The sequence below is a fragment of the Lonchura striata genome, chromosome 1, assembly GCF_050655825.1.
Source record: "Lonchura striata isolate lonStrDom1 chromosome 1, ASM5065582v1, whole genome shotgun sequence".
NCBI lineage: Eukaryota > Metazoa > Chordata > Aves > Passeriformes > Estrildidae > Lonchura > Lonchura striata.
The window spans coordinates 86,224,384-86,241,427 of NC_140703.1; the positions used below are offsets into that span (position 1 = coordinate 86,224,384).

Sequence of the window (17,044 nt, forward strand, 5' to 3'; positions counted from 1 at the left end):
TCATAAGGAAGCGAGGAGAAAGTGGGATGCACTTGTGTCAGGCTGTAAAGGATGTAATAGAAATAATCTGTCTTCGAAGAGGTACAGATTTTGGTCTTCCTGCATCTGTGCTTCGGAGTACGTACTTGCTTGCAAACCGCTTCTTAAAAAATTAAGAAATCAAAGTAGAATTGAAATGGAGTACTACTCTAAGGTTTTTTGGCTTCATTTTATAGAGATTTGCCACACCTTTTGTTTTCTCTACGTTTTTGTCACAGCATTTAGTGCCAATGGAAAAGATGTTATTGTAGACTTTCCTCAACAGTCACACTGGACTGGCTTGTTGTCAGAAATGGAATTGGTCCCCAGCATTCATCCTGGAGTCACGTAAGTCATTATTTACTTTTAGTGTACAGGGGTTATCTTTTATCTTATTGTTGTGATTCTATTATCTTGTCTCATTAACAAGTAACTTGTACCATATATATAGACTTGTTCTTCTCTTGTCAAATCAGGTGTGATGGCTGTCAGATGTTTCCTATCAATGGGCCTAGATTCAAATGCAGAAACTGTGATGATTTTGACTTCTGTGAAACGTGTTTTAAAACCAGGAAGCATAACACCCGACATACTTTTGGCAGAATAAATGAACCAGGTAAGTTTTGCAGTGTGTCTCTTAGATTAATTTAAAATGCATTTAAGTTGTTTTGAAAAATCAGGTTTAGATTTCAGCGTCTTAATATGATGAAATTAGTGTTCAGATTGACCCCCTAGACAAAAAAAACCCCCATAGCATTGCTACAATTACATGTGATGGACTACAACAAAACATTAACCCCTAAACCATTTTTGTATTGTTAAAAAGTTTAAAAAATGTCAATGTGACAGTAACTCTGCATGTCAGAGTGGCATTTTTATTTACACCAGAAATGAAATGTGTACTTTCCTAATTGTCCTGCCTTTTTCTGTCAGCCTAAATGTAGATGAATAGAATCCTCATAGTGCCAGGGGCAGCTGGAAATACCTAAATGACTTCTTATGCTTCAGTTGCTCTTCAGCTATTTTGCCTGTCAGTGTGGGATGGCTGTTGCCTCATTTCCTCTGTGATGTGGAGGCTCCAGAGTATGTAGTGGAAAAGGGAAGCCTTTTAAAAGGCTCATAATCAGATTTTCTTTCTCTAGGGCAAGAACAGGTACAACCATTTTAGCTTCAGAAATTTTGGTTTTGGGCTTTGCATTGTTATGCAAAACTTACCTGATGTTCTGTTTTACTTCTTTTCCATCCACCTATCTAACAATTAATCTTATCCCTAGTATTTGCAGGATGATGCCGACTTCTGGACTAAATTTCTTTGTATTTACACATTACCAGTGTAATTGTTCTGGAAAATGAAGAAACCTGTTTCCCCCTAGAGATTGTGAACATGGATTGTGTGTACATGATGGTTTGTCTAATGGGCAAAAAAAGCATTCTGTTAATAAGTCAGTTGAGATGGCTGTGCAACTGGAATGGCATGAATCTATAATCCTTCCCCTTTCCCTCTGTAGGAAAATATTCATTTTGTCAAGATATCTAGATGCTACAAAATCAGTGAAGTGGAAGTAAGGTTTTTGCAGGGAGGAAATCTACATCTCGCCAAACCACCTTCTTCTGGAACAAGATTTGGATTTTCCAGTCTTCCAACTTTTCTCTTTCTATTCTTTGGGAGGGGAATTTTGTTGTGGTTTAGTTGCGTGGTTTTTGTATGCTGTGGTGGTGTAAAAAATTGGTGTGCTGTGGACCTGTATTTTGAATTACACATAATCATAAATTTTGATCTGTATTTTAAACTGAAGGACCTTTTCAAGTAGCTCTCTAGTCAAGAACTTGGAAAAGTTGAAACTCCTGTAAAAAAAGAAGCTATGCCCTTTGAGCATTACTGCATAGCATCACCATGCCAATGTGACATGTGCCTGTGTCCTAAATGTAGCATTACATAACCAAAATGTTGGATTTGTTACATGTCCTTTCACCCTGCTTATGGTTCACCCTGCTTTTGGCTTTCAAAGGACCAATTTTCTTTGAGAGGTGCATGCTAAATGTGTCACTTAACCCTGCAGGTCAGTCCCCCGTGTTCAGTGGGCGCTCTGGAAAGCAGCTGAAGAGACGGCACAGTAGCCAGCGGGGAATGTTACTGGATGATTGGTCAAGGATAGTCAAGAATTTGAATGTCTCATCCTCTGTGAATCAGGCTTCCCGTCTTATTGATGGTAGTGAGCAATGCTGGCAGTCTTCTGGTTCACAAGGAAAGGTAACTTTAAGCCCTAAATGTTTTATTCTGATATACTTTATGCTTAAAAGGGTCTCCCCAGAGCCTTCCTTTCTGCAGGCTGAACAACCCCAACTCTCTCAGCCTGTGTTTGTAAGAGAGATGGCCTATCTCTGTGATTGCTTTTGTGATTCTTTTCTAATCCGCTCTACCAGATCCATGAGGGTTTTTGTTGTTGAGGACCCCAGAGCTGGTTGCATTACTCCAGGTGGGGTCTCACAGGAGCAGAGTAGAGAGGGAGAATTTCCTCCCTTGACGTGCTGGTCACTGCTTTTGATATAGCCCAGGATGTAGTTGGCTTTCTGGACTATGAGTGCGCACTGGTGACCCATGTGCAGCTGTTCATGCACTAGAACCCCATCTCTCATTCTGTGAGGCTGCTCTCCAGCCTTTTGTGCCCCAGCTTGTAAGTATAAGCAGGATTACCCCATCCCTAATGGAGAAGGCCACACTTGCCCTGGTTAAATCTCATACAATTGGTGATTACTCAGCTCTCTGGTCTATAAAGGCCACTCTGCCTTGGAGGGAGGCAACAGCTTTCTCTGGTTTGGTGTTACTGGCAAAGTTACTGAATGTTCATTTGACTCCTGCAGCCAGGTAGTTTATAAAAGATGTTGTTCCTTAGTTTATGGTTTACCAGTTTCATTGGCCTGCAGCTGTGCTTTGTGGCCAGCCTAAACACCAGGATGTGCAGCCTTTTGATCTGTCTTCTGCCTTTTGATGCTCTGTTGATGGCCATGCTGAGAATATGCCCAAGTACCCTTACTCCAGGTTTTCTATAGACTGCAACCTAATGCTGAGAATATGCCCAAGTACTCTTGCTCCAGGTTTTCTATAGACGGTTACCTTATACTTACATTATGTCCCATTACTTAACCTCCAGTGGTACTGTGCTTTTTGGCTTCTCAGTGGTGTTGGTTTTGCCTGAAATAAATTGTTTGCTGCAACTGTTTCTTTTGTAATTGGATGTAGGACAAGCAAGAAGTTCACAAGGTCATTTCTATTTGGCCAGTTGCCATATATTGCAGCTGTTGTGTACAATTCAGAGATGTTTTCCACTCTTTCTTCAAAAACATCACATATCTATTCTTGTTAATCATATGGTGATCATAATAATACTACTAAAAATGAAATTCTGTGTTTCCACTAGCACTGGATTCGCTTGGAGATTTTTCCAGATGTTCTTGTTCACAGACTCAAGATGATAGTGGACCCTGCAGACAGCAGCTACATGCCCTCCTTAGTTGTAGTTTCAGGTATGTGTATGTTCTCTAAGAAGTCAAAAATATTTTTTCTGCACCCAACAGCAGGTATTTATCTGTTTTTTTATTAACATAGCCATCTGTTTAACATGCACAGTGCCTGTTTGTGAAACAAGCACCATGTCCTAAAATGTTTTTAATTCTGTGTTTTGTTTTCTAGGAGGTAATTCCTTAAATAACCTTATAGAGCTAAAGACAATCAATATAAATCCTACAGACACCACAGTGCCTCTACTCAGTGATTGTACTGAAGTAAGTGAAGTTCATGTGAGAATTACTCTTGTGTGCAACAGAAAAAGATTGTGGTGCAAGAGATGGATGAGAATTATTGTTGTGATCATTAAAGCCTGGTATTTTATTCTTCTTCTTAACTTAGCAGTATTTCTGGCAAGTTAGACAAGTTAATTATTCTAAAAAGTTTTACCATAATCACAAAGTAACACTATAATAGACTTAGATATTTTAATGAGTTTTATGTGACTCAATATACCTGTGAACCAGTAAGACATTCCAATAAACTTAAATTTTGGGGATAATTTTGGACAGCAGTTTTGATCTTTTCTAGCAACAGCAAGGAGAAATGCATAATGAATTCTATGAGACTGGAAGTAAAATTTCTTATATGAGAAATTCTTATATTTCATATATTTCTCATGGGAATGAGGCCATAAGCTAATGATAAAGCATTAATTATTTACAGCTGAAATGACAAGCATTTAAAGTGACAAGTTTCTTTTCTTAAACTGACAAAGTCAAACAAAAGTTCTAATTATTTCCTATGTTTTATGAAGTTTCATAGAGCCTAAAAGATGTAAACAGAGTATTTTTCTTCTTAGTATCACAGATATATTGAGATTGCAATTAAGCAGTGCAGAAGCTCTGGCATTGATTGCAAAATACATGGCCTCAGCATACTGGGACGTATACGTGCTGAGGATGAAGATTTGGCTGCAGTCCCTTTCCTGGCTTCTGATAACGAGGAAGAGGATGACGATAAACCTAACACTGGGAGGTAGGTGACTACAGTGGGGAAGGCAGGGGAAATGGCAATGAACCTTAGTGTCTGTAACTTAGTCCTGTAACTCTGGAGATGATTGGAGGAAGAACACATTAATTAGGTTGAATGGTATTAATGAGAAATCAGTATCTTAGTTTACTGGAATTATAAGATAGATCCTTTGTCAATAAATACATTCTCTGAGATGATCACACTGGTGAGGTGTAACATTTTGTATGACTCATCTCCTTTTGCAGTACATATATATACTTGATACATGGCAAGTGTATTTACCACTGCTCAGCAAAACATTCGGGTTTGGTGGTGTTTTTTTTTTTTTTCTTTTTTCAACTGTGATAGTGCAGTTTGAGTCCTGAAACTGTTCCAAACTGTAAAAATCAGTAAATACAGTAAAAAACGGTGCCTATGCTACAGCATGCTGTTTGCTAAACTGACCATGTTTTCTTTTCTCATTATGTTCAGTCTTGTCAGAAAGAAGGCAGCTGGGCTTGAATCAGCAGCTACAATAAGAACCAAAGTTTTTGTTTGGGGACTGAATGACAAAGACCAATTGGGAGGGCTAAAAGGTTCCAAGGTAGGTTGTTGTCACACTTCAGTACAGGAAAGAAATGGTGAAAAATAAGATGTACAAGTTGCACAACTTAAAATCAGCTACAAAGATTATGTTTTGGTGGGTTTTTAGTGCTAAGACATGTAGATGTCTGCTGGATGGAAAATTGGAGAAAATTTACATTTTGGTTGGTACTCTGAAATCTGGCTTGATTTTTAACAGCCACTCAATCATTTGTTTTAGATGTTAATGAGCTAATTGTTTAAAAAATATGTAAGACTGGACATTCTGTTCCTGTTGAGTCTGCACACATAAAATAAAAGTTGTGGTGAACTTTATTATGTATTACTTGTATCTGGCAATTGTGCAATAGGAATTTCAGCTCAGTGTGCAGCCATTTACATATAATATTAATATTATACAAGATGAGATACATTGCAAATACTTAATCAGTTTTAAATATCATTCATTAATCTGAAAATTATGTTCGGAGCATTTCTTCAACTGATGTTGTGAAAGTATTGTATCTATAGAGTACCTTGAAAAATCAGAAAGTTAACCTTTCCTGTATTCTTCAGTTTTCTTATGAAAACTTTACTAAAAGAAAGTCCCTGTTTATATGGCCTTTCATTTTTTCAGGTTTTATATTTATCATAGTTTCAGTATTAAATTTTTTAATTGTTTTTTGTCCTTTATTTATTAATTGGCATGGGTGAAGTATCTGAAAGTACCTGTTAGATTAACTGATTTATCATTTAAGAGCTCTTCTTTTTAGCGTGTTGAATATTGAAGTGCATTGTAATGGTTCCATCTCCTGCCTGCTCTAGATAAAAGTCCCTTCCTTTTCTGAAACCCTGTCTGCCTTGAATGTTGTGCAAGTAGCTGGAGGATCCAAAAGCCTTTTTGCAGGTAACCTAAGTTGAAAATAAATGTCAATATTTAAGGGCAGAAACAGATTCTGAATTGTGAAACACTAATGGTGTTTCAAACTTTTTTTTCATTTTAGTGACTGTAGAGGGTAAAGTGTATGCCTGTGGAGAAGCCACAAATGGGAGGCTGGGTTTAGGAATATCCAGTGGAACTGTGCCTATTCCCCGCCAGATTACAGCTCTCAGCAACTATGTGGTAAAGAAGGTGGCTGTTCACTCAGGTACTGACTATTGCTGTCCTTATATACATAAATGTAACATATTCAGCCTGAAAATAGTTCTTTGCAGTTTCCTTGGGTGCTGTGGTGCCCTAGCATATCAGATTCTTTTTTTTTGTTTTTAATAAATGCAAGTTATTGAATTCTGTCTGTTGTATACAGTGTCAGATTAAATCTAATGGTTCTGTTGCTAAATCTGTGAATTTAGACCTTACAAGTTTTCTTATTTGCTGGAGTATTACTTTGGTATTTCCATTTGGTTGAAAGTGTTTTCATTTTTAATATTTTAAAATGGTGGGTTTGTTTTTCTCATTTTTTTTTTCTTGCAGCTCTGTATATAGTAAATTGAATGATTATTGGTTTGGTGGTTTTTTGTTTTTAAGTGTGCCAGGAGACCTACTGTCACAATTTTTTTATTTAAAATTAAATCACATAAAAGCTCCAAAGAACATAAGTAATGTCTGTGGAGCTGGAAGGCTCATGCAATTGTATTGTAGAAGAACAGCAATGTTAAGTTGTTACTAAGACCTGCTGCCTGTTTGAAAGCTCAAAAATGTAAATTTATGTTTACAATTTCAGGTGGCCGGCATGCTATGGCATTGACTGTTGATGGAAAGGTGTTTTCATGGGGTGAAGGAGATGATGGAAAACTTGGTCACTTCAGTCGAATGTAAGTTTATAAATTTTTTCTATATTTCAGTAAAAGATTTGTGTTGCGTGTTGCATGTTACAGCACAATTGACCACCACTATTGACAACAACAGTATTTTTAATACATGATTTATAAGAAGACTTTCTTTTCCATGGTATATTCCAATTTATGGTGCAACATTTGTAGCAGGCTTCAGCCATTTAGATAGGAGGCATTCAATTAATATAATAAAGATGGGTAAAGTCTTAATGAGTATTTTCAAATTGCTCTAATGAAATTCCAGAAATTCTATAATTTTGGACATGCAGTTTCGGTTTACTTTTTTTTAAGGTACAGTTTTCAGAAGTGCTTCGAGGAGTAAAACCATAGCAATTTTGTATTCCTGAGCTAACAGTGTAACATAGTTTAAGCTGTCATTTTGTAGCCCTTTCTTTAGACTTCAGTTCACAGACTTGTTAGTCAGAAATAAACTTCTTCCACTTTTTAATAATAGTAGTTTAATCTTCCACGGGATAGTTTTAAGAAAAATTTGAATTTTCTAAGATTTTACTTTGTATGTACCCACAGAACAGTATTTTGAAAGAAAAAACCTTGATAAACAAAGCCCATTGGTAAATACTTTTGTCATACTGGTGTATTTTGAGGACCTGCCCATAATACATACAAAATAAAATCAGATGGGTAATATGCTACAGCAAATACATTTTTATAAGGCTGGGTCAGACTAGTGAAAAGGGAAGTCTAGATGAGAGCAGTATTACTGTTTATTGCTCAACTGACTCATGTTTTATGTAATTTTACTGAAAGTGAGATTTGGAACTTCTGGGCATTTCATAGTAGCAATATTTCCAGAGGCCATGCATAATTTGGTAGAATCTTATTAGTGGTTTTGGTACGCCAATATATTTGGATATCTTTAGTTGAATCCTTTTTTTGGAATTAAGAGAACACTGTAATCACATGAAAAATAAATGTTAGCAGTACTCGCATAGAAGTATAACAGTAAATCCTAGTTTTGATTTCTCTGTTGTGAAGAGCAAAGTTGGGGTGGGAATGTCATGTCTTAATGTTACTGTGTGTTCACTGCTAATAATGCATTAAACTTTGGGAAGTGACACTAAATTGGTTTTCACTTTCTATTATGTGCTGTTTAGTTGATTGATTTTGAATTTCTCACCTCAGTTTGGCAGCATATACATAAAATATTCTTTAAATAAACTTTGAAGTACATTAAAATAGTGTAAACCTTGGATTTATGGTGCTGCTGTAGAGTACATCTTGGAATCAGTGTGTTGCATATTACTTTATCTTGAGATTGCTGTTAGTTGTTACACAATTTGTATTGCAATAGTTGGAGTGTATTGTATGGCTATTTTATAATTAACACAATGGATTTGTTGTTAATTTTCTTCAGGAACTGTGATAAACCCAGGCTGATAGAAGCATTGAAAACCAAACGCATCCGTGATATTGCCTGTGGCAGTTCCCACAGTGCTGCTATTACCTCTAGTGGGGAGCTGTATACCTGGGGTCTTGGAGAGTATGGAAGACTAGGACATGGAGATAATACCACACAGCTGAAGCCTAAAATGGTAAAATCAATGTTTCTTGTTTCTGATGAAATGCAAACATGTTTAACAAATGATAGCAGCATGAAGTTAAAGTAGCAAAAACCGTAAAGGCAATATGAAGATGTTGCTTTGCAGTGATCTAAATTAGGTTTAGCTACCCTTACCTCTAGTGAAAGTAAAGGTATTTTAGAAAGGCCAAAAAGATCCAGTCTCTTTCTTGGGAAGTGATTAAAAATCAGCAAAAAGTGTTGCTTTCAGCATTCATGTCCTGCATCTACTTTGATGCATAGCTGGAAGCTGCCAAGTAGCAATGTTGGATTTTGGACGTGGCTGGGTAGTTCTTTCTCAGGCTGGGCACAATGACCAAGATGAGTCATAAGACCTTGGACATGTTTGTAAGGTTTTAAAACATAATTTCTTTGAAAACTTCTTTCTTACTCCTTCTGTTTTGTAGGTTAAAGTGCTCCTTGGCCACAGAGTCATTCAGGTTGCATGTGGAAGCAGAGATGCTCAGACTCTTGCTTTGACAGATGAAGGTAAGGATATCTTGTTTCAGAAACTTTCTAGCATCTGGGAGTACTGTGATCATTGTTTGACCTGCAATTTGATGTTTGTTAGGTTTGGTGTTTTCTTGGGGTGATGGTGATTTTGGAAAACTGGGCCGAGGAGGAAGTGAAGGATGCAACATTCCTCAGAACATTGAAAGACTGAACGGCCAAGGCGTTTGTCAGATTGAGTGTGGTGCACAGTTCTCATTGGCACTGACCAAGTCAGGAGTGGTATGGACATGGTATGTTACATTTGCCAGGAAGTATTACCAAAGCAGTTGCTCTGTACTGTATTTAATGCTTTTTTGACTCCATTTGTGCCTTACCTGTGTGCTTTGTCTTGTAAACTGGCAGCTCTTCCAGGCGAGCTGCATCCATTCAGTGATTGACACTGTAGCACGCTTTCTTGTTTGTCTACTCTGTTAGAATGCCTGGCTCCTATTGAATTACAGCCAGAAAGGGAAGATAATTTCTTCTCTTGATTACCGTGAGACATGTAAAGGAATGTTAAGAGTGGAGAGGAAAAGAAAACTTGAGAGCCATAGCTTGGACTATGAAGCTTACAGCTAAAGCAGAGACTTGAGAGAGTAAGGATGCAGGAGAGTAAGGAGGTAAGCTGAAATTCAGGGCAAACAAGAAAAACGTCCTTGGGAACACAGGAGCACAACAACAGCTTGTTGCTGCTCAGAAGGCCACTGACTTGTCAGTAAGGAAGTCTTGGAGCAACAATTGGTACAAGATGATTACTGAGAGCTACTCAGATATGGTTTTATTTTTCTCCTCTTGGCCTGCTTGCTTCTGCTTTGTTTTGAACACAAATCTCACTTTTAGAATTTTTAAACCTTTTTGTGAAATCTGAACGCTTACTGCAAGGCAGGTCAACTTCAGGGCACTAATCAGATCAAGGTCTTACCCCATGCTTGTGTAATAAGACTGTGACCTATTTGATGTATATCAAAACTAAGTAGACATAAACCAATAATTTTTGTTGTGTTGTAGCAGTTGCTGAGTAACATAAAGAGAAATCCTCAAAGCTTTCATTTTTATAAGTTACTCCTGTTAAAGGGAAGAGAAGTTTTTAACAGAGATGTTGTTGTGCTGAGTGGCCATTGGAAATTGTATTTCTCCTGCTTTCTGTCCAATTTTTTTTTGTAGTGACAAAAGGAGCCAAGAGGAAAGATAATTTGACAGTCTCTTTTTTTAATTAAGAACTCATGTCAAAATTCTTATTTGTTTCTTCCTTGCCCTAGTTTTTCTCAACACTGCTACATCTTGTCAAAAATCTACAGCTATTTCATGACATTACAGGTCTATAAGGAGATTTTTGGGTCTGTTTCAACTGGGGATGGCTGAATTGCTTTTAAACTTTTATTCTTCTTGAATTTGTAATGGTTTGAAGAAAAAAATCATCACTTCTGGGTTATAACTTTAGGTAGATAACAGTACTCTATATCATGCTTCTCTCCAGCATAATATAACCTTTCTTCAGAAAAATTGGTGGTGAGCAAAAGAACTGAGTGACTGGTTACCAAAAACATAGTAGAAGAAATATCAGGGTTTTTTTTTTTTTTCTTTAATGGCATTCTTAGTGGAAGAATTTTAAGGTGTTTACTTTTGTGTATGCTATTTTTTTAGTGCTATTTGTGTATAACAATTTTGGATGAATTTAAATTATGGAGACCTCAGAATCTATATTGAGGCTTCCAACAATGTGAAAAAAACCCACAATTCTGAAAACATTTTAGTTCCCTGTGTTATTTTTTCCATGGGAGCAGACTTAGGTTAAAGGTTCTATTGTTAGGTTTATCCTCAGTAGTTAAATATGCCCAAGGCTTACCAAACCATGTGAATTTTCAAAGTGGTTATAATTGTAATGTTTCTGCAGCAGAGGAAAATTAATGTACTATCAGTTGCTTTGCATACAAAAAATAGTAATAATTATGCACTTCTGTATTGAGGTGAGAAGCTACAGTGTAATAGAACTGCAGTTATCCTCATTCTTATTCCTTTGGGCATTCAGTTTTGAAGCATTTGCTAGTTCGTGTGTGTGTGTTTCTGGCAGTGATATATGAAGTATATTCAGTCGGGAACCTGCCTTGAAGAGGAGTGTGTAAACAGCCCAGTTGTTCTGAGTGTTACATTTACTGTCTGTTGCAGGGGTAAGGGTGACTACTTCAGGCTAGGCCATGGCACAGACGTGCATGTACGAAAGCCGCAGGTTGTGGAAGGACTGAGGGGTAAAAAAATTGTGCACGTGGCTGTAGGAGCACTCCACTGTCTGGCAGTGACTGACACTGGACAGGTATGTTGTGTGCCACCTTCCTTTGCCCCATGCAGAAAGGAATAAACTGTTCAGGAAGGAAAGTATAACAGTATTGGTGCCAATTAAATGAAATAAGAATTACCTATCTTTGCTTTTAAAAGTCCAGCATAAATGTAAGCATGATTGTAATTTAAGAAGTATGAGCATTTAAAATGTTAGCATTGGAGTTGAAACATTTTTGTCATAGTCACTTTTGTAGTGTTTTCCTTGTATTATCTCATGGTCAGTTTTCTGCTTCTTGCTTTGGAAATGCAGCAGCAGTCATAGTATTCTGGACAGATTTTTCAGCTTTATCATAGTATTGTTTCAGATCTCCAATGTAATTACTAAGTAGTTAATTCTTTTAACTTACTGTGAACATTGAGTAATTTGTGATAACTGATCAGTTATAATTTGGTGATAATTTATGAATTATCTGATAAAATGCTGCTTTGTTTTTTTTTTTTTTCTTTTAATGTATGATAATGCCTGCATTATTTGATGGAGGTGGGAAATGTCATGACAGTAGATTGTTTACAGTGTCCTTGATTACTAGCACAAATCACAAACATTCTCCTTAGGGATTTTTAAGAAAGCCAGTTGAGATAAGAAGTGAAGCCAAGTAACACGTGGAAATTTTTCCTGGCAGGTTTATGCTTGGGGTGACAATGACCATGGCCAACAAGGCAATGGAACTACCACAGTCAATAGAAAACCCACTCTTGTCCAGGGCTTGGAAGGCCAGAAAATCACTCGGGTTGCCTGTGGGTCTTCCCACAGTGTAGCATGGACAACGGTGGATGTGGCTACACCATCTGTTCATGAGCCAGTCCTTTTCCAGACAGCGAGGGACCCTTTAGGTGCTTCTTATCTTGGTTGGTATTTGTTACCTTACATTGTTTTTCCTTTACTGCCATTGGTGTGTTTGTTTTGTGTGTGGTTTAGTAGGTGATAGAAGAGTGCTAAAGAAAACAATTTAGAAAAAAAATCACAAAACAACAAAATACACCTCTGGTAAAAAAAGCCCAACCAAAACTCTTCATTAAAGTGAAACTTTTAAATTAAAATGCAACATGCTTCCTCAAACACTCTAAGGAGTTTATCTTTATGGATGTAATGACAGATGAATGCCACGCTAATATTAATCTTATGCATTGCCTCTTGTTTCTAAGGCGAGTTAAAAATTAGGGAATCAAAACAGCAGTGTTTTGTGTTGAATATGAAAGCATCAAACATCTTGCAAATTAAGCTTTTTCATGACCAAAGCACTTTATACCTAATAAATATTCTTGTTGTTTCAGAATGTTTGTGTAAGTAAAACTTGTTTTAGGTGCTCATCACTAAAATATTTGTATGTTATTGCCTTAATCCTCATAAGTGAGCAACAAGATCAAATACTATTTTATGAAAGCCCTTGTTGGAAAGCCATGGTATTAACTTTAATATTGTAACTGTAGGCACTGCAGTTTAAGAATCTCCTGTAGAATTAGTTTCAGTCATCTCTTCTGATTTAACAGGAAATTAGATAAACCATGTCCTTTTATGTATTATACCATTAAAAAGTGCTTACCTTCTCTTTCCCCCTGCCTTGTTTTAGGTGTTCCTTCAGATGCAGATTCTTCTGCTGCCAGTAACAAAATCAGTGGGGCAAACAGTTCAAAGCCGAATCGCCCTTCCCTTGCCAAGATTCTCTTGTCACTTGATGGGAATGTTGCCAAACAGCAGGCTTTGTCTCACATACTGATAGCATTACAGATCATGTATGCCAGGTAGGCATGCAAACATTCTTCCTGTTGCAGAGCAAAAGATGACATAGCTTACCATCTATTAGGGACTCTTGAGTCAGATGTAAATTGTTTTAACAAGTTTTAGCTCTTCAGGACGGGCCTAAGCTTCATCTAAATTTTCTTTTGATGTTGATGTTAGCTTTATGTTATGCTCTAAGAAGTTTCTATTGCCTGGGGGAAAAAAATATTCATTTAGAAAGGCTCAAGTAAATAATGTACAAGGCATGTAAGAAAATCATGATGGATGATGTGGAGGAAGCAGTAGAGGGCAGAGTGGAAATAACAATAAAACTTTACAGTGCCGTCATTGTTAGTAGAGAACAGATTATTTGTGCTAAAATATATAAATAGAAACTCATGTTAAGTATTTAAGCATTAGGTCCAGAGGAGAATAACAATGAACTGCCTTCTAGATTCTACAGCTTGGAAACTTTACCTTATTTTGTTAAGACAAACTAATACAATTTTTCAAGTTCAACGAGGGAATATAATTAGGTTTCTGTTAATCCATCCTAAATGATTTCAGGGATGCAGTTGTTGGAGCCTTGATGCCTGCAAGTATGATTGCACCAGTAGAATGTCCCTCTTCATCACCAGCCCCCCCATCAGATGCCACTTCTGCAGGAAGCCCTGCAAATGGAGATGAGTGTGTGCTTGTGGGAGATATTGAGGAGCGGCTGAGCCCAAACCCATGGCAGGACAGGAGAGGGGAGGTAAAGTGTCACATTATTTTTCTTCATTAGTTTTTAACTGTAAAGCTGACAAATATCTCAGTTTGATAGCAGCAGAGATTAAAATATTCCTTCATGCTTAAATTTCAGGACTAGCTTGTCTGCACATGTCAGATTTGAAAAAAACTAAAATTTTAGTGTAAGATCAGTTTTGAACTTTCAGAAAGCATTGTGTCATTTGAATGCAATTGTGATGATTTCTACTAATATTTTAGAGATACTGAATTCATTTTACAGGAATGATATTAAAAAGAAGTCAAGAATAGCAGAATATTTGGCCATTATTTAATGAAATCTAGTTGTAAACTTAGATAACTGATGTAGACATGAGGCCCTGAATGAAATTCCACTATGTTGATTTCTAACTGCTAACAAAAACAGAAAAAAGAAAGGCTTGCTGCTGTAGAGGTCTTTTGCATTTATAAACTATGAACTTGATATGTGTTGTCAAGGCTTGCTTTCTCCTTTGTAGTCTTCTGTGCAGGCACTGATGTTTTATTGTATGCTTTTTGTAGCAGCTGCCATTGAGGGGAGTGTTTGGTGTTGTATACACACTAGGAAAATAGAATAAAAGCTAAAAATACAGGCAGTGAATCTGTTGGTTTTGAACTTATGGCTGTTTTTAAATTGCTGCTGTCTTTGAGCACTAAACCTTCTAATAAATATTTAAACTCTTAGAGGTTTTACAGTGTCTAGTTGAAGATTTCATTGGTTACTATTTGCTCTGGCTAGGTTGTTCCTTCAGAAGATGCTGTGACACCGTCTGCTGTAACTCCCTCAGCTGCTGCTGCCTCTTCCCGTCCTTTCATTCCAGTCACGGATGATCCTGGAGCTGCCAGTATTATTGCAGAAACCATGACAAAAACCAAAGAAGTAATGCTTTCAATACTCTTCTCAAAACTTAAGTCCTTACTGTGGTTTTATCAAGCAATGTTTCTGGGTTTTGAGCTTTAAAAGTTACTCTGTAAATGACTGCATTTTTAAAAATCTATGCAAAGACAGAACGATGTTTGTTGCTTGCTTTGTAGGACGTGGAAAGCCAGAGTAAGGTGTCTGGCCCAGAACCACAGTACTTGGATGAGTTTACAAGTCTGCTGGTACCAGATGACACACGAGTCATGGTTGATCTGCTTAAGCTTGCAGTGTCCAACAGAGCAGGCGAAAAGGGAAGAGATGTTCTCTCAGCTGTGCTGTCTGGCATGGGCACAGCTTACCCACAGGTCAGGTTTTGTTTCTGTTGCACTTTAACTATGCCCTTTTTATTACTAACTTGCTGGCATACTTCCTTGTAATGGAAGTACAGTTCAGCATCCTGAGAAACTTATTACACATAAAAATTTGAGCTGAAATTAAATGCATGTGAGCTTTAACTCTTTTAATGGAACTATTACATGAATATATGCATCTGCTGCCAGATGTCAGACTAATTTCTCCATTTTTGATGCTGCAATTAGACATTAAGATAGAATGTATTTGTGTATTGACCAAGTTTCGGTGGATACTGGAATGAAACTGAATTAACTAAACTCTGTTTACTCGATCTATAGAATGTTAGTTTAAAAGCTTCCATGATGAGAGTTTTTTTTTTGCATCTGAGATTATTTTTCAAATTGATGCAGTCACAACTGCTAGCTAAAAATGCTGTTAGTGTATTGTATTGTTAATGGTACAGTAAATCTTCCGAACTGTTAAGATGCACATTTCATGCATTGAAGCTTCTAACATTGTAAAAAGTATCCATGGGTGTGGGTTTTTTTTTTTGACATAGCTGGCAGAATGTAACAAATCATAAATTATTTATAGAATATGTGTGTATAGTAATAAACTGAAAGCTGTTTAATATTTCTGGTAGCTTTACCTTTCAACTAATAATTTTCCTAATGAGTAACAATACATTTTTTTTAAGATTCCTAAAACTGTTACTCCCCCTGTCCAATTTGTAGTGATTAACTATGTATATTTATGTTGAGTTTAAGTTTTCCCAGTCAAATTACGTACAGTCTGTATGTGCACTTATACATTAATTCTGGCTTTCTTTATCATTAGTAGTGAGTAACTGAACTGAACAGTGTTAGGTTTGTGTGGGGCTTTTGTACTTTGGAGCCAGAATTTTTATTAGAAACTCTTTTAAGATTAGTACCTTTGGCATTTCCTCCCTAAACAGGGTTTTGCAATATTTCATACTAGTTAAATATTTATACCTTTCCATGCTGGTGTATGCTCTATAGCTTAGAATTAATAGTTTGCTTTTTCTGTAAGGGAAAACAATTACTTGTGTTGTCATGTACTTACTGAAAACTGAAGTTTTTTGGCCTTTAGTTTTAGGAATCTTTCTAGGTCTGGCACTACCAAAAAGAGTATTTTTGAGTTAATATGATGGTTTATGAATCAGATTTCCAAAACTAAGTTACTTATTTTAAATTTGGGAAGAATGGGAATTTGCTTAGATTTCTTGGGTTAATCAAACATACAGTTTGTAAAATGTGTATTTTTCTTTTCTTAGGTTGCTGATATGTTGTTGGAGCTTTGTGTCACGGAACTAGAAGATGTAGCAACTGATTCACAAAGTGGTCGCCTCTCTTCACAACCAGTTGTGGTAGAGAGCAGCCATCCATATACTGATGATACATCTTCTAGTGGCACAGTTAAAATACCAGGTACAGAATTCTTAGAGTTATGTTGCTAAGATTCAATTATTTTGAAGCCTGCCTGCATTAAGTTGTTCCTTAGCTTACAAAAATATGTATTGAACTTTTAAAGCAATGTTGTGTCATGTTGCTATGAAAAAGTATTGATCTCTTATATGCTGATGAAAATCTCAGTTCGCTACAATGTGTGTTTCTGGGTTCACTGGATGTGATTCCAATTGCATCATTGCTGTTCTCCATTCAGTTATGAAGCTGAGAAGGACCGAGTCTTTTTCAGGTTTATTAATTGAAAACTCATCTTCTGGTCTTGAAGGGAAATACTACTTTTTTTTTAATTCTGTCTTTTCATTTAGTGCTACCTTCAGTAATTTACCTAGTACTTACCAGAAATAACAGACAACAGAGAGCTGTCTGCCTTAACTGTAAAAAGACATTTTTTGTCTTGTGCAATTTCAGTTTTGAATGTTCTGGTATGGTCTTTTGTCTGCTAGCCCTATTCACACAAGCTTGCTGTGATTTAAGCCTTGCAATGAGAAGAAAT

At 36.7% G+C, this 17,044-nt stretch overlaps 1 protein-coding gene across 8 annotated transcripts in view; it reads left to right on the forward strand.

Annotated features, from left to right (window-relative positions):
- The window catches only part of HERC2 (HECT and RLD domain containing E3 ubiquitin protein ligase 2), a 103,475-nt gene that overhangs the window by 62,389 nt on the left and 24,042 nt on the right, over positions 1 to 17,044 (forward strand). For all 8 annotated transcript variants that reach the window (XM_077781525.2, XM_077781527.2, XM_077781526.2 and 5 more), the window contains exons 51-70: positions 258 to 366; positions 495 to 634; positions 2,079 to 2,269; positions 3,438 to 3,543; positions 3,710 to 3,801; positions 4,386 to 4,561; positions 5,030 to 5,141; positions 5,945 to 6,026; positions 6,124 to 6,267; positions 6,844 to 6,934; positions 8,331 to 8,508; positions 8,942 to 9,023; positions 9,106 to 9,277; positions 11,193 to 11,337; positions 11,987 to 12,212; positions 12,935 to 13,106; positions 13,651 to 13,837; positions 14,588 to 14,728; positions 14,884 to 15,075; positions 16,359 to 16,512. In XM_077781525.2, coding sequence (XP_077637651.1) covers positions 258 to 366; positions 495 to 634; positions 2,079 to 2,269; positions 3,438 to 3,543; positions 3,710 to 3,801; positions 4,386 to 4,561; positions 5,030 to 5,141; positions 5,945 to 6,026; positions 6,124 to 6,267; positions 6,844 to 6,934; positions 8,331 to 8,508; positions 8,942 to 9,023; positions 9,106 to 9,277; positions 11,193 to 11,337; positions 11,987 to 12,212; positions 12,935 to 13,106; positions 13,651 to 13,837; positions 14,588 to 14,728; positions 14,884 to 15,075; positions 16,359 to 16,512 — 2,892 coding nt within the window. The remainder of the gene's footprint in view (positions 1 to 257; positions 367 to 494; positions 635 to 2,078; positions 2,270 to 3,437; positions 3,544 to 3,709; positions 3,802 to 4,385; positions 4,562 to 5,029; positions 5,142 to 5,944; positions 6,027 to 6,123; positions 6,268 to 6,843; positions 6,935 to 8,330; positions 8,509 to 8,941; positions 9,024 to 9,105; positions 9,278 to 11,192; positions 11,338 to 11,986; positions 12,213 to 12,934; positions 13,107 to 13,650; positions 13,838 to 14,587; positions 14,729 to 14,883; positions 15,076 to 16,358; positions 16,513 to 17,044) is intronic.